The sequence below is a fragment of the Bidens hawaiensis genome, unplaced genomic scaffold, assembly GCF_021521415.1.
Source record: "Bidens hawaiensis isolate Kalapana, Puna unplaced genomic scaffold, B.hawaiensis_p1.1 tig00019560_1, whole genome shotgun sequence".
NCBI classification, from domain to species: domain Eukaryota; kingdom Viridiplantae; phylum Streptophyta; class Magnoliopsida; order Asterales; family Asteraceae; genus Bidens; species Bidens hawaiensis.
In genome coordinates this window covers 166875-191567 of record NW_027492973.1, presented here as the reverse complement: position 1 = coordinate 191567, position 24693 = coordinate 166875, and the positions used below count along the sequence as shown (strand labels likewise).

General features: G+C 38.1%; 1 protein-coding gene across 1 annotated transcript; it reads left to right on the top strand.

Moving 5' to 3' along the window:
* Window positions 1–5939: 5939 nt before the first annotated feature.
* Window positions 5940–22224, top strand: LOC143558640 (sodium/calcium exchanger NCL2-like). The gene is made up of 7 exons (XM_077047445.1): window positions 5940–6243; window positions 8760–8963; window positions 20299–20480; window positions 20591–20709; window positions 20779–21046; window positions 21499–21798; window positions 21898–22224. The coding sequence occupies exons 1-7, from the start codon at window positions 5946–5948 to the stop codon at window positions 22144–22146; spliced, it is 1620 nt and encodes a 539-aa protein (XP_076903560.1). The 5' UTR covers window positions 5940–5945; the 3' UTR covers window positions 22147–22224.
* Window positions 22225–24693: the final 2469 nt, after the last annotated feature.

The following is a 24693-nucleotide window of genomic DNA, read 5'->3' as shown; positions in this document are numbered from 1 at the left end:
AAAGAAATTGTCTCTGTTAAATGAACAATTCCATATTTATGAATTGAGACAGATGTCCCATTGGGAAGATTAATAAAAAATAGGAGTTTTGAGAAAATATATGTGTGAAAACAAAGTTTGATCATGACACATATGATCATTGGCTCTAGTGTCAATGATCCATTTAGATTTTGCAAAATTGCAAGACATTATACCTCTAAAAGTTTGTTGATTGATGGTAGAAACATTGTTAACAACAGGTTGAACTTTAGTTTGTTGCAACAGACTCATCAAATCATGATATTGCTGCTGAGAAATCCCTTGCTGTTGTATATTGTCTCCCTGTTCTTCAGCAAGGTTAGCGGATCTTTTCCCTTTGTTAAATTTAAAGTCCTTGGGAAAACCAATCAGCTTCTAACACTTGTTAACTGAATGCCCAATCCTTTTGCAGTGTGTACACACCAATGATCGACGATTCTCTCCAGTTCCTCCAACAGAAGGAAAACCACTGTTTGCATTCATTGATGCAGAAGATGCAGTGAAATCAGTGGTGGTGGTGGTGTGAATCTCTTTCTGCTTTTCATCTTGTATTAAGATTCCATAGGCTCGGTTGATGGAAGGCAAAGGTTCCATCAAAAGAATGTTACTTCTGATTGTATCATAAGATGAATTAAGACCAACAAGAAATTGAATCAGTCTTTGATCCTCGTCTCTTTTAGCAAATGCATGAGCTGCCCCACAACTACATGAAGGTAGAGTGCTGATTGCATTCAACTCATCCCAGTTAGACTTCATCTTTGCAAAATAAGTAGGAATGCTATTGTTTTCTTGGGTGATTTGACAAGATTCTTTTGCAACTGATAAAATTTTGCCCCGTTTCCTTGATCATAACGAGCATAAATCTCATTCCATAAAACTTGGGCAGTCTCAGCATACAACACTCTGTCGCATATATCTCGGGTAAGAGTATTGCGAATCCACGAGATAACCATATCGTTATCTGTTGCTCATCACTTGTCATGCCAAAGTATTATTAATGAAGTAAAGCTTATTCTTAGCTGAGAGAGCAATGGTCATAGCTCTCTTCCAAGCTCCAAACCCAGTTCCATCAAAAAGGTTTGAGACCAGAATCATACCAGGATATTATGATGGATAGAAATAGAGAGGGTTAGAAGGATCAATGATCATGTTTGGAGGAGCTGAAGTGTTCATATCCTCCATAGATCAAAAAAAGTGAGAGTGTATAAGAACAAGGAAACATATAAGTCTATAAGAGACTTATACGGCGGATAAGAAACAAATATACTGCGTATAAGTCACAAAAGACTTATAAGGACATGTAAGTCAGAAAGAGATATACGACAAAATGACTTATACAGAGAACACACTTATACGGAGAATCAGAACTTATACGGCGAAATGAATCTGTGAAATTAACATGAACTGAAACTTGAACAATATGATTGAATTTGATGTATTAACTCTTGCAGAAATGATCTGAAATTTCAATAGGTTGTTGAGATTGTTCAAATAACCAATTGAGAGATTTTGAAGGAAAATAGATGGCTAGAACAGAAAGAAAGAAAGAAAGAAAAGTGAAGAATAAACGATGAAATTCTAAAGAATTAGGATGAGAACAGAGGAATTTGATCAAATAATGACCAAACAAACATAATTTGATCACAAAAGATCAAAGAATATGAGAAAAACCGAACAAAATCGGTGAGAAACAAAGAACTGGACTAGAAACCATGCTCTGATACCATGTAAACATTCAAAGAACGATAAACATGTGAAGAAAGAAATGGCAAGAAGAGAGAAATTTTATTATTGGAATAAAAATTACAAATGATCAAAACAAACAAACTATATATATACACATTTACACGGCGTATATGTACATACACGCTCAATGTACATATACGCCCATAGCTTGTGAAGAACAAAAAAAATTCAAAATCAACGAGAAAAGATTAATCAAAATAATAAGAGAACACCTTTATCAAATTTGAGGAGAACAAATAAAATGTATTGCGAATTGAACATTGGACGAGAACAGTTTGTTCTATTTTAACGCAAACAACATAAATAATATTCAGTATCATATGATAAAGTTATGCTCCCACTTTATTTAAAACCAAAATGCATCCCAACTCAAAAAAAATAGCTTCCCTTCTTAGCACCCACTAGCTTGCCTTTACGATCTCATTCCTCATCCCCTCCATCATTGTGCCTAGCTAATAGTTTAGTTTGTTGGTGATTTTAATGTCGACAAATCAATGCTAGTTTGTTGTATTCACATAAAATCAAAGGGGATTAATGATAAAACGTTTGTACCGAGAATGAAGTGTGGATACGACTATTAATACTATTCGAAAGTATCATCAAAATACGTATGTACGTTAATTAATCCAAAGTGAACGCAAGATCGAACAAACATCCAAAAATTTTCAACCTATAAAACCTAGTTACATGTTCTTCTTAATGAAGAAAACTGGATATTAGTTCTTGCCACGGAGCATATATAGTAAACTTCTTGGTAGGTAGGGGTTAGACTTTGAAGACAAAAATTGTCTAAAATCTGATTTCATCTGATTTAATATCTGCAACTGAAGATGTGGTCTGAAGGTCTGCAATATGAAAATATAATACTGTTTGTTTTATAAACTGGATATCGTCTGCATAAGCTGAAAATTAGTTACCTATCATATATATTACAGTAGACAAAAGTCATATAACGTTAGTAAACTGCTAAAATAATTGGTAATGGTGTACGAACTATGGAAGTGGGTGGTGGTAGACGATTGTGGTAGGCGGTGAACACTGGGTGGTGGTCATGGACAGTTGTGGTGGTGGGTGGTGGACGGTGATAGTGGCCGAAAATGGGTGGTGGTGGTGATGAATGGTGGTGGTGGGTGGTGGACTATGGTGGTGATGGATGGTTGTGGCGGGTGGTGGTGTCGGCAAATGATGGGTGGTGGTAGCGGGGTGGTGGTGGTGGTGAATGGTGGTGGCGGCGGACGGTGGGTGGTGGCGGTGGCGGGTGGTGGTGGATGGTGGTTGTGACACTAGTCAATTTCAGGTTAACTCCGTTAATCTGAATTCCGTTAATTCAAACTCAAGATCACACGAACTATGTCATTCCAGTTAACGCATATCTCGTTACATTTAATTAGGGTTTAAATGACGCATGACAATCATTACACAAGTAGTCTTTCGGAGTTTCACCGAAACACACACAAGTCGACTCAAACCGTTGGTGAACAAACAATAAATATAATAAACAAGTATTTTATAATTATGTGTTACGTTTATTTGTTACTTGGTGTTTACATGTATAACATCAATTCATGAAGAAAGTAAACTAGTTGTGCTAGAATTTAACAAAATGAAAATTGAGGGTGCAAGTTGTAACATATAATATATTTAATTAATATTTAAACAACTTAATTATCATAAAAACCCTAAACCCCTCTCTCTCTCCCTCTCCCCTTGCGACGACGACCAGCCCCTCTCCCCCCTCCCCTCTCTTGTTCGACCGAAACCACAAGCACACACACATACATACAAGGTGTTACAAGTTGTTTTGAATATCCAAGAGGCTAACTAAGTAAATTAAACACGATATCTAATCTATTCTATCAATTAATTTCATGATTAAATATGATGATCATAAACCCTAATTGTTAAACATGTTGATTATTGATATGCTAGGGTTGTATGCATGATTGTTAGTTCATAGGTTAATAGTTGTTGAAATTTTGATGAAAACTGATGTTGAACAGATTCTTAATTTCATGTTTAAATGACTGTAACTCAATGTTAATGTTGTGTTTGGAAGTGATTATTGACTCCATGACGTAGTAAGTCGAGTCTAGTTTCTAAAGAGTCTGAGTTTGTAATTTTTGGACTTGTGAAAGTTAGTTTTTATGAATTTACAAATCTGTTATGCAAGTATGATTCGGGAAGCCTGATGGTAGGCTGTTTTGTTACTATTAGATCTCATAAACGACAAGACCAAATAGGTTGGTTCCACTTCTGGAAGTTAATAATTTGAGTTAGGAACCTGACCCAATTGTTCTTGAATTAATTGGATTAGCCATGTAACGGGAATAACAAATAAAGTTCTGTTGCGCATGATATTGACTGCTGTGTGTTTACTGTATTGTTTTGATCATTGTGAGAAAACCATATGTGATAAAAATATAATAAAAATAATTTTAGAAACCTAACTCACGTGTTCTTCTGTGATGATTTTTGGTGATTTTATTGACTTTTTATGATCTGTTAAATATAGTGATTTTGTCGGGTTAAAATTTGCCTTGATCAATTAGCTGCTGAATTATTTAAGTTAACATGAAAAGTGTATTGTTGATCGATGTTTGCTATGTGTTTGACTTATTTGCCCTTGTGGGAGATATTTTACTAGTAATGTACAATAGTAACAATTAACACTTAATACTTGTTCACACATGTAACCAATCACCAATGTGTTTGTCGAGTCACACCTGTTTCACAAAGTAACACGAACACATCTCATGCATTAGTTTTATGTATCGAGTCTAGGGACTCACTCGTAGTACAAATACTTAGAAAATCTCGTTTTGTTTTTAGAGCACTAGTGAGGATTTTCTTTGAAGCACACTTTTCTCGGATCTTTTTGTTATCTTCGCAAACAGTGAGTTTCACGGCCCCTTTTACTCTTTTTAACGCTTTTATTAGGAGGAGATAATATACTCCAACAATGTAGATTTTGTTACTTTATTATATATCACTTGTAAGGCCAAGTGGCAAACCAACCAACTAAAGTCCTTCTAAACATCGAACCGGTTAATATTTGGATAATAGCGAGTCACCTTTGAGTAGTACTACTGGGTTTGACAAACCCCACCCAACTCTAAACTCGACTGTAGGTCGCGTGGGTGTAATTTTAGCTAACACATTACCATGGTCGTGGTTTACATGGTGGCAAGGCAATAACTAGACAGTCGGCTTCGGTGTCGAACACTTAGTAATACATGCTTGATAGGTTAGCTATCTATTGATATATAATTGACATAACACTTAGTGGTGGTGGTGGCGGGGTGGTGGTGGTGGATGGTAGTGGTGGGTGGTGGTAGTGGATGGTGGTTGTGGCCGACGGGGGCGGTGGTGGTAATGGACTGTGGTGGTGGTAGGTGGTTGACGGTGGTCGTGGTGAGTGGTTTACGGTGGTGGTGGCGGACGGTGAGTGGTGGTGGTGGTGGGTGGTGGTGGCGGCGGACGGTGGGTGGTGGTGGTGGTGGTGGCGGTGGACGGTGGATGATGGTGGTGGCGGACGGTTGGTGGTGGTGGTGTTGGACATTAGGTTGGTGTAATGTTAAAAAGTGTAAAGAGTGTGAAGATGGTGGATATTAACTTATTTTTTAAGACCATAAAAGCAGTTTTTAGATTTTTTTTTTTTAAACAAACAGTCTTCAAGAGCTTATGTCTGCACGCTCATAGACATAGGCTTCTTGCAAATCTTATAAGCAAAAACAAACACAACTTAAGTTTAACTTATTTTACCTCTAAATTAAATGTGTAAACCAGTTGATCGTATCCCAAGCCTGTTCTTGTTGGTTAGATAATTTGAACAGTCAATATAACATGTGATCTTATTTAAACACTTATAATAACTAATAATCAAGTTTTAACCACCAAACCACATGCAATTTTAAAATAAAGAAAGAAAAGGAAAAATCTCCTAACCACACACATAAATTGTTATTCTAAATCAACCAGTGTGCCCTTCCTACAAGCAACAACGCTACTTTTCTTACAAAACTTGTTCAAACACAAACCCTACAAATACCATGTACCCTAATCATCTTCATTCTAGCTTAAACTTCTATATCGTATTAATCGGTCCCAACTAGCAATCTATTCAAAATTCTGGTGATCGCAGGTTCTCGAGCTATTAGACTCGATTGAATAAAACCAGAAAGATGGAACAATACCGCAAAAATGGAAAGTTTATTGTTTTGTTGGCGATTTTAATAGGGTTTTGTTGGGAAACAGAAAGCGCTACGGTAACATGTGAAACTCAATACGGGTTCCTGCCATGCACAAGTGGTCCTTGGGGAACACTTTTCTTGATCTTGGTTTATCAATACTTGATGTCTATAGGTCAAAGTTATATTTCGAATGGGTCGGATAAGTTCTTCAGCCTTTTCGGACCGGGGATCTTTGGGGCTAGTTTGTTCCATATTCTTGCAAACTTCCCTATGCTTTTCATTGTCCTTCGTAAGCTTCATTTCTTCCCATTGATAAGTTTTCATTTTCATAAGTATACCGAAAACATTGGATGGTTTGGTTGCTTAAATACAAGGGCGAGTGCCTTGCTTGTCTCCTGTAGTTGGTGTTTAATAAAGTTTGTTTATGTTGGTAGTTCAGAAAAAAAAAAGCTACTAAAGTCTAAATATATATGATCTAACTTAATTTTTCTACTTACATTGATTTTATTATAAGTTTTATTGAAAACTAGCTTCTATTAATTAAACAATGAATTTTTTTTCTTTTAAGAGACCTAAAAACATGTTATTTATTTTAATATAACTTAGTTTTCAATAAAATTTATAGCAAGAGTTTATAAAACTAAATAAAACATGCCTGTTTAGATTTTCTAAAGAGAACCAAATATTAACAAAAAATTTAAATTTAATTTTTGTTAGTGATTGAAAGTATATCACTAATTCGATATATATATGTATATATATCAATTCACACCCCCTATGAGCAAATTCAGTTAATTCCTTGTCAACCAATGACTAGTTTTACAAATTTATCCAGTAAACACCTAGAAACGTAATACAAAAGAAACAAATATGATATTATGTTTTCCTGTTGCTAATACTTTTTGATTAAACGAATTTTATATATTACTAGTTTTTTTTTCTATTAAATTTATTTTCTATTTTCGTATTAAAATATTAGTTGATTAAATTCTTAAAATCGATTTAACTTTAATATATGAACTTTTTTTTATTGACCAATTCATAGTTAAAGAATCTAGTTTTTCAAGCGATTTGTTGGCTAGTTTTTTTAATACTGGTTCGTATATATATTAACTGATGCGTCAGTTTCTAAATATACTATACTAGAAGTCTTAATTCGATCTAAATATTAATCCAGATTATGGTACACGTAGTCATGTTGTGCCTTAAATGAATTAATTAACTCTAAAACAACGTAATATATAGAAAACAAAAAAAAAACAAAAAAAAACACTAACAGGGCCATATCAAAGTAGAACCTGAAATTGTGATTGAAATTATGAAGAAGATGCATGGATTTTAGAGAAAAAAATCCTATATCGTACTATTTAACCAAATATAAAATCGAAACGAAAAATAAACAAAATCTAACCTGTATGCATAATGCATGACGCCAAGATTTTGCCTATCTCGTGTAGCATATTGGTTATTACGACGACATGTTGTTGTAGGGTTCTTACACCGTATGCGTCGCTGTAGGATGACTATTCAGATTTAATTTTTTGTAGTGAGGCCAATTTTTTTAGTGATGCTTGTTTACTTGGACTTCACTAACGAATTTAATTAAACGCGGTTGGGCCCTTCTGATTTTTGAGTTTTGCAATTTAAAAAGGGCTTACGGCGCAACTTGTTGCTCGTTTACCTTATGTTTTGATGTAAAAAAATTGGTTTTATATTTTATTAAACAAATACCAAAAATTAAGATATTAAGATCACCAGGGCCGGCCCTATAGTTAATCTAGGTAAAGCTAGGGCTTTAGGCCTCTAGCGAAATAAGACCTTGTTTAAATATTTGCTATTACTTATATATTACAGAAACAGATTTTAATAAGCGAAAATTGGTTCAAACACCAATTCCGTGTGTTGCCCCAGTGGCTTCCACATGTTTCCGCTCCGTTGGATTTTGCAACCCGAGTTCGAAACTCAAATGTTGTATATATGTTTATTTAGTTGTCATTTTCTTTCCCCGATATTCAAATGCTGTATATATTTTTTATTTGGTTATCATTTTTGTCCCCACTATTTGATTATCTTAAACATGATTAATGAGTGGCCTATATTTGCTAAATTAATCACACTTGGTTTTTTTCTTTAAAAAAAATCAGAATTTACTAATTTTATGTTCGAAACATCACGATCACTTGCTAAATAAAAATATAAATATTTAAGTTGATATATAACTCCTTTAGATATGAAAAAAAATGTAAATTTTATATATGAAACACAAAAAAAAAATCAAATACTATAATTTTATAATTTCATCTCCTTCTAACTCTCATCAAGTAAGCTATTAGTAAGACTAATTTATTATTAACTTACTAATCAAAATACATTCTCTAATTTATCTTACAAATTTACGATCAGTTATTGGTGTTCACTCAAAATAACACCTTTGATTTATGTTGATTAGTTAATAATACACGCGACTTAAGTTTTTTGTTATATGACTTCATAACTATTATGAGATGTAATTCTATGAAGTTGGTAGCTATGAATACATAACAAGAAGATGTTTTACATGTAAATAATACATTTGTTCTAAAAAAGCTTATTATTGTCGGTCTAAAACCTAAAACCCGAAAATTAGTAGCGTTTTGTAATAACGGAATTTGAAAGAGGCCTCGAGTTTTTCTTTTTTGCTTTAGGCCTCCAAAAAGGTTGGGCCGCCACTGACATCACAATATATGTAGCTCAGAGTATATTCTTTACATTTGCTTGCCAGAAATAAATAATAATGTGTTATTGTGCTTAATGATAAATACACAGAGTCGCGGTTATCCAGCGATAACACAGGAGCGTCTGGTGGTGCTGCGGTGGGGATGAGTGTACTAGCAGGGTCAGCAGTCATGAGCCTAACACTGATTTGGCCATCTATCATCGTTTTTGGAAGCTATGATCTTGCAGATGATGATCACACCATTTTACCTCAACATCCAGACCAACAGCCATCATTTCTAACGAAAATAACAGGTACTTGACTTTCTGAGATTACAATATTCAATCAGTGAGCCATAAAATTCATGTACCCACAAAATCACAAGCTTTTATATAATGTTTAATTTTGATTTCTTTATAGCCTACTTATAAAAAAATATAAATGCGGTAAGATATTAATTAGTACTATTTATTAACTATATATTTATACGGGTGAAAGAAAATAATTACAAAGAAGACTAATCAAATCATATGGTGAGGTTAAAATAAGAAGTGAAGTGTGTCTAAAAAGTGTATGAAGTAATCTGGTGCGTTGGATTATGTGATCTAATTGTTAAGATTCGTTGTAGTGTTTTTTCGATGTGTGTTTTATTTTAATACTTGTTTTGTAACACTCTAGGGGCATAATCTTCATGTGTGTTATATTATATAAGGAAACATTATCAATCTATTATTATCAATTTTAATCCAAATTTAAAAAACAACACCAAGATTATCACAATATATATTAAAGTGTGTTTTAAATCAAAATAATCAAAATTTAGAAACAACACCAAAGTTTAATCCAAATTTAAAATACAACACCAAGAACTAAAACACACTAGCTTGAACATCATAACCAACATTAATGAACAAAAACACTTTGCAGTTGATTCAAACCGGTTACAATTAGTAATCAATATTAATGAACAAAAACACGCTTACATATAACAAAAATCCACAACACCAAAAACTTCCATGAACAACATCATGCACCAAAACACAATAATAATAATCCAACACAAGTTACTTATAAACCGATAAACAATTCAAAGTACAGCAAATATTCATTCAAGACCAAGGTAACTGTGGAGTTTTAGCCAATAATCATGCTCAAGAAAATAAAATAAATAATTTCAATAATTGAGTTCATAAAATTAAAACAATAAATCCAAATCAAGAAACAAAGTTTGAAAGGGAAATTGTTGAACCCGAATGCAAAATTGTTGGTTTCTTATTTATTTCATTCTTTTCTTTTGTGATGAACAACCAAAAAAAAAAACCCTCCTGTTGCCTCCTATGTTGCATCTAAACCTAGCCAAAAAAAAAGCAAGCTGAATAATATATTGTTTAATCTTTTAAAACCATTTCAAAAATAAACTTTATCATGGAAAATCATATAGCAAAGAAATAGGGATGTCAAATTAATTGAGATTTTTATTTCATAATTACAATATTTAATTGTTGACCATCTTACTCATATGTGTTTTATTAAATTTAATGGTGTAGATTTCTTCCTACACTTCTTAGAAAATATTGACTTCTTATTCTAACCTTACTCTCAAATCATATATCTCTTATTTAGGGTAAAGATTATATAACAAATTTTAACTATTTAATATATTCTCTCTATTATAGATGTAACACCCCGACCGAAGGCGGATTATACATCGGGGCGCCACGTATTGTTTCATTACTCGCGACACTATTGGGTGTCAATATTTAATAAATACATCTTCATTGCGCGAGCGCAGAACATGAATCATAAATTAACATAAATTATATCATAACTTAAAATATTCAAATAACATAATATGTCTTGTTACATTTTAATCTAGGTCCAAACAAAAAGAATACATCCTACGCGTCCAAGAGATTCCCAAAAGCTGCTACAGCAAACCTGAACATGTGTTAAAATAAAACGTTAACACTTGCGTGTCGGTGAGAAATCAAGTGTAATACATATAAATAGATAACAATATCTGCGCGCATCATGTGTATAACTGGTGTTCAACAAGGGTGTAATCAGATTGTGATCAAGCCTTAGATCATAGCTCATAGTTCAATCCGTGCCCCCAATTGAGCACAAAAACAAGAAAACTGTGCAAGTGTAAACAAAAGAGAAATCATAAACGATAGTTCTCCCGTGTTCATCTAATGGATCCATGAAAACTGCGGAATAGGCCGACAAGACGGTTAATGATCCACACATACAAATAAACAGCCAAGTCTACGTCCATAACACATGGGGTTTTGCGCGACAAAAGTTTATAAACAAGTTTAAGACTCAAGTTTGTACGAACACATGAACATCCCAAAACATTAAAAATAAAAAGGGATTAGGTACGAGATTACTCACATGTAAACGGTGTGTTGAAAGGTAACGCAAGAACCAAACTTTCAACAAGCGAAGTTAACCTATAAAATGAGATTATTGGTTTAATGATTTGTTTTATGCCTTGAATATATGTTAGCATAGTAATATGTATCTTTAACAAATTATTATATATTATATATTACCGGAAATCTGGGCAGGACAAGGGAAAAGACGAAGGCAGAGAGAGGAGGCGGCTGAGGAACAACGGCAGAGGGCAAGGAGAAGAGAGCAGAGGAGAATTTAAGTGTAGTGTGTGTAGTGTTAAGAAAACAAGAAAATAGTATTATATATAGGGAAACCCTAAGGAACACAATCCCTTAAAAAGAGGAAAAGATCTTATCAAATCAAGCAAAAGATATCAAAAGGCAAAAGATTCCAAAAGCAAAAGATACCAAAAGATATGGCAGCCGGGGAACAGGAAAAAGGGCTGACAGGTTACAGAATAAAGCATGGGAGGCGTCAGACAAGCACTGTTGGCATGCAAAAGAAGATTTCAAAAGATAATGTCAGTCACTTTTTCTGTCAACCAATAGGATTGGTGCGCATGCTGCGCCGAAAGTGGCTTTTCGGACAGATGTTGGAACTGACCTAAAGAGCTCAAAAGATAAGATAAGATCTCAAAAGAATACAGGCTGACCTAAACAGAAGAAAAGACTTAAGGTCTAGCGCGAGAAGATACGAGCGCACGCGCGAGGGCGAAGGCAGACAGAGGACAATCCTTAGCGCGCCGCGGGAAGAACTATTATCCTTAGCGCGCCGCGGGAAGAATTACCATTCTTAGGGCGCTGCGAGAAGAACTACAATTCTTAGCGCGTCGCGGGAAGAACTACCGTTCTTAGCGCGCTGCGAGAAGAACTACAATTCTTAGCGCGTCGCGGGAAGAACTACCGTTCTTAGCGCGCTGTGAGAAGAACTACAATTCTTAGCGCGCTGCGAGAACAGTTCGCCTCGCGTATCGCAGGAACAACTGGTCTTCACGCAGGCTTCCTTGTAAGGAGTCTGGCGCGTGGAGCTGCGCAGACATCCTTAGGCGGGAAGAACCAAAGGACAAGCATAGAGTTAAGAGAAAAAGGGGTTCAGACTCAAGGGTTAAGAAAAAGGGGCGGGACGGCGACAAAGGAGAAAAGGAGGCGGGACGGCGACAAGAGAGAGGAAGAGGCGGGACGGCGACAAGAGAGAAAAGAGGCGGGACGGCGGGAAGGAAATATTATTATTAGTAAGTAATATAAAAATATATATATAAATTATTTAATGTTAAATTTACAAAGATTAATAAACAAAATTTAAATTATAAAAAGAAGAATCGGATCAGAAAACGGGTACCTGGGTCGGGTCGGATTGGGCAGATGTCACAGTCTCCCCTACTTTAAGAAATTTCGTCCCGAAATTTATCTCGAAGTAGGTTGCGCAGAGAAAAGGTGCGGGTACTTGATCTTCATCTGATCTTCCCTTTCCCAAGTGAACTCGGCTCCGCGCTTGGACTGCCAACGAACTTTAACAATAGGGATGCGACTGCACTTGGTCTGCTTTACCTCGCGATCCATAATCTCAACAGGCTTCTCAACGAAATGCATAGACTCATCAACTTGAACTTCATCAAGTGGTATGTGAAGGTTCTCGTCAGCTAAACATTTCTTGAGATTGGATACATGGAAAGTTGGATGCACATTGCTGAGCGCGGGCGGCAGGTCAAGCTTGTAGGCAACTTTTCCCACCCTCGCAAGAATCTTGAATGGACCAACATAACGAGGTGCAAGCTTACCTTTCTTCCCAAAGCGGACAACACCCTTCCAGGGCGACACTTTGAGGAGAACAAGATCGCCAACTAGAAATTCGAGAGGCTTCCGCCTGCGATCTGCGTAACTCTTCTGTCGGCTTCTGGCAGTCAGCAGATGATCACGGATCTTGGCGATTTTATCGGTTGTCTCTTGAACTAGTTCGGGTCCTGTGATTTGAACTTCACCCACTTCGCTCCAACAAATCGGTGAGCGGCACTTTCGACCGTAAAGTGCTTCAAATGGGGCCATACCGATGTTGGAATGATAGCTGTTATTATAAGAGAACTCGATCAGGGGTAGGTGTGAATCCCAATTACCTCCAAAATCAAGAACACAAGATCGAAGCATATCCTCAAGGGTTTGAATGGTTCGCTCAGACTGTCCGTCAGTCTGAGGATGATATGCAGTACTCATGTCCAAACGAGTTCCTAACGCAGATTGGAGAGATTTCCAAAAGCGAGATATAAAACGGCCATCGCGATCGGATATGATGCTCAAAGGAGTACCATGACGGCAGACAATTTCCTTGACATAAAGATGCGCGAGTTGTTCAACACGGTAGGTTTCACGAATGGGCAGAAAGTGGGCAGACTTGGTCAATCGATCCACTATTACCCAAATGCTATCATGTTTGCTTGCGGTCAAGGGTAACTTGGTGATAAAGTCCATTGCTATACTTTCCCATTTCCCCGTAGGAATTTCAGGTTGTTCGAGCAAACCAGATGGGCGTTGATGTTCAGCTTTTACCTTAGAACAAGTCAGGCATTTAGCTACGAACACAGCAATATCCTTTTTCATACCAGGCCACCAATAAGAAAGGCGCAAATCTTTGTACATTTTGTCAGCACCAGGATGAACGGAATACCGAGATTTGTGCGCTTCACACAGTAGGACAGTGCGAAGATTCTCATCATTGGGAATCCAGATGCGATTGAGATAGCAGAGAATTCCACTCAGATTAGGGACAAAATGCGCTTCCGCGCCACACGCTAACTCGGCGCGAAGGTTGCCATTGCTGATGGATGCGCGCTGCTCGTCGCGAATGCGCGATTCAAGATCGTTTTGGATCGGCGCGAAGCGAAGCTGCGTGCGCGGCAAGATACAGTTAAGCTGGCTAGGTTTACGGCTGAGCGCATCGGCTACCACATTAGCCTTTCCAGGGTGATACCGGATCTCACAATCGTAATCGCTGATGAGTTCGTTCCATCGGCGTTGTCTCATGTTAAGTTCCTTTTGATCAAAAATGTGCTGAAGGCTTTTATGGTCGGTGTAGATGATGCACTTAGTCCCATAGAGGTAGTGTCTCCAGATTTTCAAGGCAAATACAACTGCACCAAGTTCGAGGTCGTGAGTCGTATAATTCTTTTCATGAATTTTAAGTTGCCTTGACGCGTAAGCGATAACCTTGCCTCGTTGCATAAGTACACAACCGAGACCTTGGTTGGAGGCATCACAATACACGACAAAATCATCATTACCCTCAGGTAAAGCTAGAACAGGAGCTTCGCACAACAATCGCTTGAGCGTTTGAAAAGCTTCTTCTTGCTTAGAGCCCCAAATATACGGTTTGCCTTTGTGCGTTAAAGCTGTTAAAGGCAAAGCGATCTTTGAGAAGTTCGAAATAAATCGCCGGTAGTAACCAGCTAAGCCCAAAAAGGAACGAATTTCGGTAGGAGTGGACGGTGTAACCCAGTTCTTGATTGCTTCAATCTTGGATGGGTCGACATGAATGCCCATCTTATTTACAACATGACCAAGAAACTGTACTTCATCCGACCAAAACTCACATTTGGAGAGTTTGGCAAAGAGTTGTTCGGTTCGAAGCTTTTGCAACACCAACCGAAGATGTTGCTCATGCTCGGCCTTGGTTTTGGAATACCCCAGAATGTCATCGATAAACACGATCACGAATCGGTCCAAGAAAGGCCTACACACCCGGTTCATTAGATCCATGAAGACAGCGGGTGCGTTGGTTAAACCGAAGGGCATGACCAAGAATTCAAAATGACCATAGCGGGTTCGAAAAGCAGTCTTGGGAATATCCACTTCGCGGATACGCAACTGGTGATAGCCAGAACGGAGATCGATTTTGGAAAAACAAGAGGCACCTTGGAGTTGGTCAAAGAGGTCGTCAATACGCGGTAAGGGATACCGGTTCTTAATGGTGAGCTTGTTCAGCTCGCGGTAATCGATACACATGCGAAACGAACCGTCTTTCTTTTTAACGAACAACACCGGAGCACCCCAGGGCGAAGAGCTAGGGCGAATGAATCCTTTAGCGGTCAACTCTTGGAGTTGACTTGCTAATTCTTGCATCTCAGCGGGTGCAAGACGATAAGGAGATTTGGCTACGGGGGAAGCACCAGGGACCAGATCAACACGAAACTCGACTTCCCGAGCGGGAGGTAAACCAGAAAGATCATCGGGAAAGACATCAGGAAAGTCACGCACGATGGGGATTTCAGAAAGTTTCTTCTTTCCTTCATCGGGTTTGACCACATGGGCTAAGAATGCGACACATTTCTTCCGCAAAAGTCTTCGGGCTTCAGAACACGACATAAGTTTAAGACCGTTAGATGGTTTCTCGCCGTAGATATGCAGATCACCATTTTCTCGAGGAATGCGAATCATCTTTTTGGCGCAAATAACTTCGGCGCGATTTTGCGAGAGCTAGTCCATACCGATAATAACATCAAAGCTTCCAAGCGGCATAGGAATGAGGTCGATTAGAAAATCGTTTTCGTTAAGGTTAAGCGTGCAATCTTTGATTACGGAGTTTATTAAAATAGTTTCACCATTAGCCAATTCAACTGAAAAGTTTTCGCTTAAGTTTATGCGCGGTCGCGCAAGTTTCTGCTCAAATGCGCGAGAAATAAAACTTCTATCGGCGCCAGTATCAAAAAGTATAGATGCATATTGTCCGTTAAGTAAAAATGTACCATTAACCACGTCATTATTCGCTTGCGCTTGGTGCGCGGTTATATTAAAAGCTCGGCCGCGCGCCACTTGGTTCGAAATTTGGTTAACTGGGTTCGCTTGCGTAATCTGAACTTGTAGTCTCGGGCACGCGTTCCGGAAATGACTGGGATCATCGCAGTTATAGCACGACCTGGGTCGTGGATTAGGGTATGTTGGTTGTGGGTTTAGCGGGTAAGTTGGTGGTGTTTGCGCGATTGGGTTGGCGGGAAGGATTCTACAGTTCTCAGCAGTGTGACCGGCGCGGCCACATCGGTGACAAAGTCGACACGGGACTTGAGGTGGGTGGTGAAGTCTACAGGTTGGGCAAAAGGGTTGGTTTCCTGTGTAGGGTTTCTTAGTTGGCGGGGTAGTGAGTGCGGGATTGGTCAAGGCATAGTTGTGGACTACAGGAGGTGTTGGGTAGGTCGACAGTGGGTTAGGAGCGTGTACTAGAGGTTGGTAGGCGGGTTGCTGGACAACGAGCGGGTTGGTAAGCGCATAGGCTTTGCGCCTGCGCTTGAGGTTGTTACGGTTTGAGGGTTCTGGCTTGGTTTCTGTTGGTTCTGGGACAGTCTTGGTGAGTTTGGTCTTCTCGGTTCCCCGCAGGAACAGAGTTCCTGCCCTGACATGGTTGTCGCTGAGCACAGCGGCCAACTCGATGGCGTCAGAGAGGGTTGCTGGGTTTCTGGCCCATACAGAATCTTGAATTTCCATGGGGAGACCCCCAAGAAACTTCTCGATGGCTCGGCGGGAAGGGGTAACTAGGTGTGGGACAAGCAAACTTAGTTAATGGAAGCGCATAGCGTATTCGCGCGCTTCGCCACTGTACTGCTTCAAGTTCCAAAATTCCTCCTCAAGGCGCTTAATTTCGTTGGGAGGGTAGAATTCTCTAGTCAAAAGTTCCTTGAATTCCTCCCAGAGCATGCTAGAAGCAGCCTCTGCGCCACGCGCATGAGCTCTTCCGTTCCACCAAGTAAGCGCCCTTGATTCTAGGACACTTGAGGCGTATAAGGTTCGTCGGTCTGGAGGGCATTGGGTATGGAGGAAGGTGTTCTCAATTTTCTCGAGCAATTGGAGCATTACGGTGGCTCCTTCAAGTCCTGTGAATTTCGGAGGGTTACCCGCGTTAAAGGATTTAATATTGTATCCGGAGGGGTTGGAATTATTTTGGTTTAAGGCTTGGGCTATCGCGGCGGCCATTTCCTGGGAACGTTGCTGCCTACGTCTGCGCGAGGCTTCTCTCCTCTGATAACGGCGAGATAGCGGAGGCATTCTATAAAAGTTTTAATTTTTGTTAATATCTTGGTATGGGAAATCGTTTTAGCGCAAAGTATATCGTCGTAAAGCTTGTTTCGTGGAGTTAAATGCTATCAAATTTTGAAGTAAAAGATGAATTTAAATGCAAACTTAATACAGGTAATAAATTCGAATTGAAAATCGACAATTCATGCATCACCATGACTTTCCGAATTCTCAATTTAAAATATCGAGTAAATGAGCATTGAAGGTTGACAATTCATGTATCACCATGACTTTTCAAATCTTCAATTTAAAATATCGAGCAAATGAATATTGGAGATTGACAATTCATGTATCACAATGACTTTTCAAATCTTCAATTTAAAACATAAAGTTAATGGTAATTGAAAATCAACTATTCATGTACCACCATGACTTCTCGGATTTTCAATCCCCACAACAAACGAATATGTAAGTAAAGAAATAAATTGAAATTCAATAAAAATCGAAAGATCGCGAATAAAACATGAAATCAAGTGCTGCGTATGCGCCAGCATATTTTATAAATATCGAGTAAATAACAATTAGCGCGCAAACATGAGATATTTCTCATGCGCGAGAAGGGACTCTTAGGTATTCTAGGTCGTTACGTCTAACCACCTATCCTAAAGTCACGGAGCTCTGATACCAATCTGTAACACCCCGACCGAAGGCGGATTATACATCGGGGCGCCACGTATTGTTTCATTACTCGCGACACTATTGGGTGTCAATATTTAATAAATACATCTTCATTGCGCGAGCGCAGAACATGAATCATAAATTAACATAAATTATATCATAACTTAAAATATTCAAATAACATAATATGTCTTGTTACATTTTAATCTAGGTCCAAACAAAAAGAATACATCCTACGCGTCCAAGAGATTCCCAAAAGCTGCTACAGCAAACCTGAACATGTGTTAAAATAAAACGTCAACACTTGCGTGTCGGTGAGAAATCAAGTGTAATACATATAAATAGATAACAATATCTGCGCGCATCATGTGTATAACTGGTGTTCAACAAGGGTGTAATCAGATTGTGATCAAGCCTTAGATCATAGCTCATAGTTCAATCCGTGCCCCCAATTGAGCACAAAAACAAGAAAACTGTGCAAGTGTAAACAAAAGAGAAATCATAAACGATAGTTCTCCCGTGTTCATCTAATGGATCCATGAAAACTGCGGAATAGGCCGACAAGACGGTTAATGATCCACACATACAAATAAACAGCCAAGTCTACGTCCATAACACATGGGGTTTTGCGCGACAAAAGTTTATAAACAAGTTTAAAACTCAAGTTTGTACGAACACATGAACATCCCAAAACATTAAAAATAAAAAGGGATTAGGTACGAGATTACTCACATGTAAACGGTGTGTTGAAAGGTAACGCAAGAACCAAACTTTCAACAAGCGAAGTTAACCTATAAATAGAGATTATTGGTTTAATGATTTGTTTTATGCCTTGAATATATGTTAGCATAGTAATATGTATCTTTAACAAATTATTATATATTATATATTACCGGAAATCTGGGCAGGACAAGGGAAAAGACGAAGGCAGAGAGAGGAGGCGGCTGAGGAACAACGGCAGAGGGCAAGGAGAAGAGAGCAGAGGAGAATTTAAGTGTAGTGTGTGTAGTGTTAAGAAAACAAGAAAATAGTATTATATATAGGGAAACCCTAGGGAACACAATCCCTTAAAAAGAGGAAAAGATCTTATCAAATCAAACAAAAGATATCAAAAGGCAAAAGATTCCAAAAGCAAAAGATACCAAAAGATATGGCAGCCGGGGAACAGGAAAAAGGGCTGACAGGTTACAGAATAAAGCATGGGAGGCGTCAGACAAGCACTGTTCAAGGCATGCAAAAGAAGATTTCAAAAGATAATGTCAGTCACTTTTTCTGTCAACCAATAGGATTGGTGCGCATGCTGCGCCGAAAGTGGCTTTTCGGACAGATGTTGGAACTGACCTAAAGAGCTCAAAAGATAAGATAAGATCTCAAAAGAATACAGGCTGACCTAAACAAAAGAAAAGACTTAAGGTCTAGCGCGAGAAGATACGAGCGCACGCGCGAGGGCGAAGGCAGACAGAGGACAATCCTTAGCGCGCCGCGGGAAGAACTATTATCCTTAGCGCGCCGCGGGAAGAATTACCATTCTTAGGGCGCTGCGAGAAGAACTACAATTCTTAGCGCGTCGCGGGAAGAACTACCGTTCTTAGCGCGCTGCGAGAAGAACTACAATTCTTAGCGCGTCGCGGAAAGAACTACCGTTCTTAGCGCGCTGTGAGAAGAAATACAATTCTTAGCGCGCTGCGAGAACAGTTCGCCTCGCGTATCGCAGGAACAACTGGTCTTCACGCAGGCTTCCTTGTAAGGAGTCTGGCGCGTGGAGCTGCGCAGATATCCTTAGGCGGGAAGAACCAAAGGACAAGCATAGAGTTAAGAGAAAAAGGGGTTCAGACTCAAGGGTTAAGAAAAAGGGGCGGGACGGCGACAAAGGAGAAAAGGAGGCGGGACGGCGACAAGAGAGAGGAAGAGGCGGGACGGCGACAAGAGAGAAAAGAGGCGGGATGGCGGGAAGGAAATATTATTATTAGTAAGTAATATAAAAATATATATATAAATTATTTAATGTTAAATTTACAAAGATTAATAAACAAAATTTAAATTATAAAAAGAAGAATCGGATCAGAAAACGGGTACCTGGGTCGGGTCGGATTGGGCAGATGTCACAATAGATATTGGTGTGCATGGTCTGGTTTCGACTGAAAGCAAACTAAAAACTGACTTTTATTTGGGTTCGGTTCAATTTTGGTTTTGTTGTCCATTTGTGCTTAACAATAAATTGGCCCAAAATAATGAATATGGACTAAATCATTTTGTTTAATACATAATTTATAATGATACATTTAGGCTAAAGTATTTAAGTTACATATTTATTAAATTGTTATAAATTACTTAAAATAATATATAAATATGAAAATCGATAGAAGATCTATAAGTTTGGTGTCACATGCAATCCAAAACTGAATCCTTTTATGAAAGCATAAAGCCTTATAAGTACCTAACCGTAAATTTTTGTTTCGGTTAGGATTTTATTTTCAGTTTGGTTAATTCACTTTTCTAATTTTGGATCAGTTTTCTCACACCCCTAGATATTGTTAACACTTTTGATTCTTCTTATTATTACAATTTTGTTTTTTAGCATATGGTCTTACAACCGATACCGAGACAAGCTATACTGCGCGACTCCTGCTCGTGTCAATGATCCCGTTTCTCATTCTTCAACTCCCCAATATCATCAATTCAACTTCAGCAATTCGTGTGATAATTTTAGTTGCTCTGATTGTATCCTTAAGTTTCTTCATTGCTTCCATTGCGTATCAGGTTTGCCTTTTATATTGTAAACATTACATATCTTATATAAATTTTCTTCATAGTAAAATGCTAAACTTACATATGTTAGTAAAGATAACTGTTTTTAAATTTATACATAGATCTTCCAACCGTGGATTCAAAACCGATGTCATGACTATGTGAGACAAGAATTTTTAAAGAACAAATTACTAAAACTATTGTCTACAAACGGAAAAGCAAATGCGCAGCTTATTAGAGAGTTAGTACACACTTCAAATTCTCTCTATTTCTCTTGAGTTAATTATTTAGATTAGTTATCTGCATGCAGCCTTTACAAGGAACTTGACAAAAATCATGACGGTAAAGTGACGAATGCCGAGTTGAAAACTTTACTCTTAGGAATTCAAGTGCAAGCAGACGGAGAATTAAGCCAAGAACTCGTAGATAAAATCATGTATCAACTTGATCTTTCCGGAAGTGAATCGATTCAGGAGGATGAGTTTGTTAGAGTACTAAAACAATGGCTACAAGATGCAAGGAAATCACTATCTCGGAATGATTACAACCCTCTTAGTTTCTTTACCAAACCTCAGGCGGTAACTTTCTATTTTCAGGAAACATAATTGATTTTTCTTTAATTATTGGACGGATAATTGGTAATGACGCAGAGCGAAAGCACAAAAAAGATAAAAACTGATTTATCAAATTAAAGTATTCTATCATTTAATAATGAAAACATTACATTAGGTGTCCTTTTATAAGATATTCTAAATTAGGCAACAGTCACCTAGTTGATGGAATTAGGACAAATGAATACATGTGTAATTAGCCAATTAGGGTAGTAACTGATTTGTGCATTTTACATAAAAGATTAATGTTTTAGAAATGACAACGTAGAGTCGGCTAACTTTTGGATTAACTTTGCATCATCTAGGCTCTTGTATAACTCAAAAGATGTGTTGAGATACTGAAAAGTTTTGTGGTTTCAAATGATATTTCCCTACGTACCACGTAAGTTTCTAATTTACGGTTTTGGGTATTTATGTAGAATGCTGACGATGAACAACAAGAGGCCTTGATACCTAAGGAGAAAAATGCCGATGCTCAAAGCTTAATTTACGAGTACATGAAGGCTTTGGCATTGGTACTCATTGGTATTGCTATGACAGTTCTTATTGCAGGACAACTCATTATGAATGTTGCAATTTTTGCTACTTATGCCAAAGTCCCTTCATTTTTTATCCCATACTTTGTAATACCAGGTGCCATTAACATACCTCGCCTCTTTTCGACAATTAGATCAGCAAGCCAAAAGACTCAACGCGCTGCATCTTTAACTCTTTCTCAGGTATTTGTTAAGACACTCTATAGGTGTTTCAACACCATATCGTCTATTTCCAACTAAAAATGAGTATTGACTAATATATTGTTGAAAATAACTTTGTAGATCTATTCAGGAGTGTTTATGAGTAATATGAGTAGCTTGTCGACATTTCTATTAACAGTGTATATAAAGGGTGAGCCTTGGGATGTATCTGCTGAAGTTCTTGTCGTGTTAGTAATATGTGTTGCAATGGGAATTTTCACAAGTACAAGGATAATTTTCCCACTTTGGACTGGCTATGTCGGCTACCTATTTTATCCTATCGCGATACTCATGTTGTATCTTCTTAATGTTGTGTGGGGTTGGTCATAGGATGGATTGATGATATATCTTGTATTCCACTTTTGATTTTGTTTCGTTTTATTTGATGTATTTTCTGTGAACATTCATCATCATCATCATCGTACTCAGTATATCCCACCAATAGCAAAGCTATGGTAGGGTCTGAGGAGGGTAAGATGTAGACAGCCTTACCTCTACCCCATAGGGATAGAGAGGCTGCTTCCGGTGAGACCCCCGGCTCGATAGTAGTTTTGCATCAAGCCTTGGACATAAGACACATAACACTCAACCATCGGGACACCGACCGATTGGTGCGTGTACCCTTGTCTTTCGGCTATCAACGCCACCACATGATGCCTGATTAACCTTCCGCCACTTTTAACGTTATTTTCACGTTATTAGTAAAATAACGTCAAAATTAGTGCAATTTCGCTTTTGCCCACCCGAAGGTTCACACATATATATATTATATGCGTGCACCGCAAGCAGGGCGTTAAAAGATTCTGTGAACATTAACAAGTAAAAGATTCTGTAACATATCAACTCTTAGAAATGCTGGTGTAAAAATGGCTTCCATTATATACATTATATGCCCACCCGAGGGTTCACACATAAAAGATTCTGTGAACATTAACAAGTAATTTGTTTGTGTATGTTATTAAACTAGTTTTCACATAATGTAACATATCAACTCTTAGAAATGTTGGTGTAAAAATGGCTTCCATGAACCATGAACACACAAATATTTTACTGAGTTTAAACTAAATCTAATGTTAAGAGAGGAGGGCATTCACACTCATTGGTGGCACTCCGTACATAAGTGGTGTCGGGTTCAAGCGACACCAATCTTTTATGTGTTTCATAGAGACCATATAAAACTAGAATTTCAAATGAACCTAAAATTTTTTTAACGAATGTGTACTTTTGCAACCCGGTTAGAGCTATAAATGAGCATAGATTTCTACAATTGTGTATTCTACATTTCTTAACTTGGAGCAACGTTTATACTTATTTCTCTTTGATCTTTAGTATAAATTCAACTAAAATGACCTTAATTTATTACACTACATTCACTATTAACTTTTGAAGAAACACGGATGTACTCCCCTAGACGGGTCCTAGATCTAATGAATCCATAAGGTAGGATACGGTAAAGTGCCAATACGATATTAAGTCAATTCCCAAAGTCCAATGACGTGAACCTGCAAAACAGACACCGTGAGCTCGTTACAGGAAGGACAAGAGGGGGGGTCTTCCCGTAACCACCCTCCGGTGTGAGAATAAGTACAATTCTGAAGAAGATAAAGTACTTAAGTAAATTGAGATAGTACAGTGAGAGTGAATATGAATACCTCATGACGATTGAGAGGGTATTTATAGCCGAAGGGTGTGGGAAGGTGATTGGGCCAGCTGTCCCTTTGGAAGATGCTCTTGTAACCGCCTGGACACGTGCCCTCATATTACAGGTTTAGTTTCTACGTTGCATGCGCATGTATAACAACCTAGACACGTGTCTTTATATGATAGGACGGTAGACAACCTTGGCCATGTGCATGGTTATAACGACCTGGCCAGGTGTCCTTTTACTGATTGGCTAATACATCACGTATTGCTCAAGAAAGCATCTTGGTATATCTTCTAGAATGTTAACGATTAATGACAGCTGTCCCGGAGCATTACCTCATAATAATTTACGAGGACGACTATTCCGTCTTGCGGATAACTTCTGAGGATGCTAGGATGCTTCCGCACGTCTTATGAGGGTGTTTCTTCCTCAGGTGATTATGCGGGTGGTCCCTGTGCCCCGCGTGTGTCTTATGAAGGACTTCTGACTGAACCGCGGGTATTATTTAAGGGTATTTGAGTCTTTTCAGTACCCTACCTCTATAAGTCCCCCCAGTCCAGTGTTTCTTCCGCGTGAAGTATTTTATGCGGGTGAAATGTTGGACTTAATGCGTATTTGGGGATTTCTTATTCTGCAAGTAGGTGAGAAATATCTTTTGTTGTTGTGGATAATCATGAAAAAGGACAAGTTGACCACTCGCAGGCGCGTGTGTCAGAGGATGTGACGTTTATGCCGGCTGTCACTGTACCCGACTGTTCGCCTTTTTCTCTTTTTCGAATTTCCCGCGTGACGTGGCGTTTGTCCACTGGGTAATGTTTCTTCTCTCCACTGTTCATATCCCATCGCATTAATTGCGATGGGTATAAATAGTGGAGCCTAACTTCTTGTTGAAGTTTTATTGCCTTTGAACTCTGAATATTTCATTGCTTTCTTTCGTTGAAACCTTTAACTTTCTTGCAACTATTCTGATTAATACTACAATGACAAGTGCTCAATTTGAAATTGATGAAACAGAGGTTCAATGGGACATGTCTGAATATCAGAAACTCCTTGAGACCTATGGTATTCCACCAGAATGGAGACCGGAATTCCCTGCTGCTGGTTCCATAGCTAGCTTCCCACCTCCTGGGAAAATGGATGTCTACTCAGACTTCTTTGTCTATGGGAACTTTCGTTTTCCTGTGACAAAGTTTTTTATGAGGTTATTGGTTGCTTTTGGGATACATTTATCC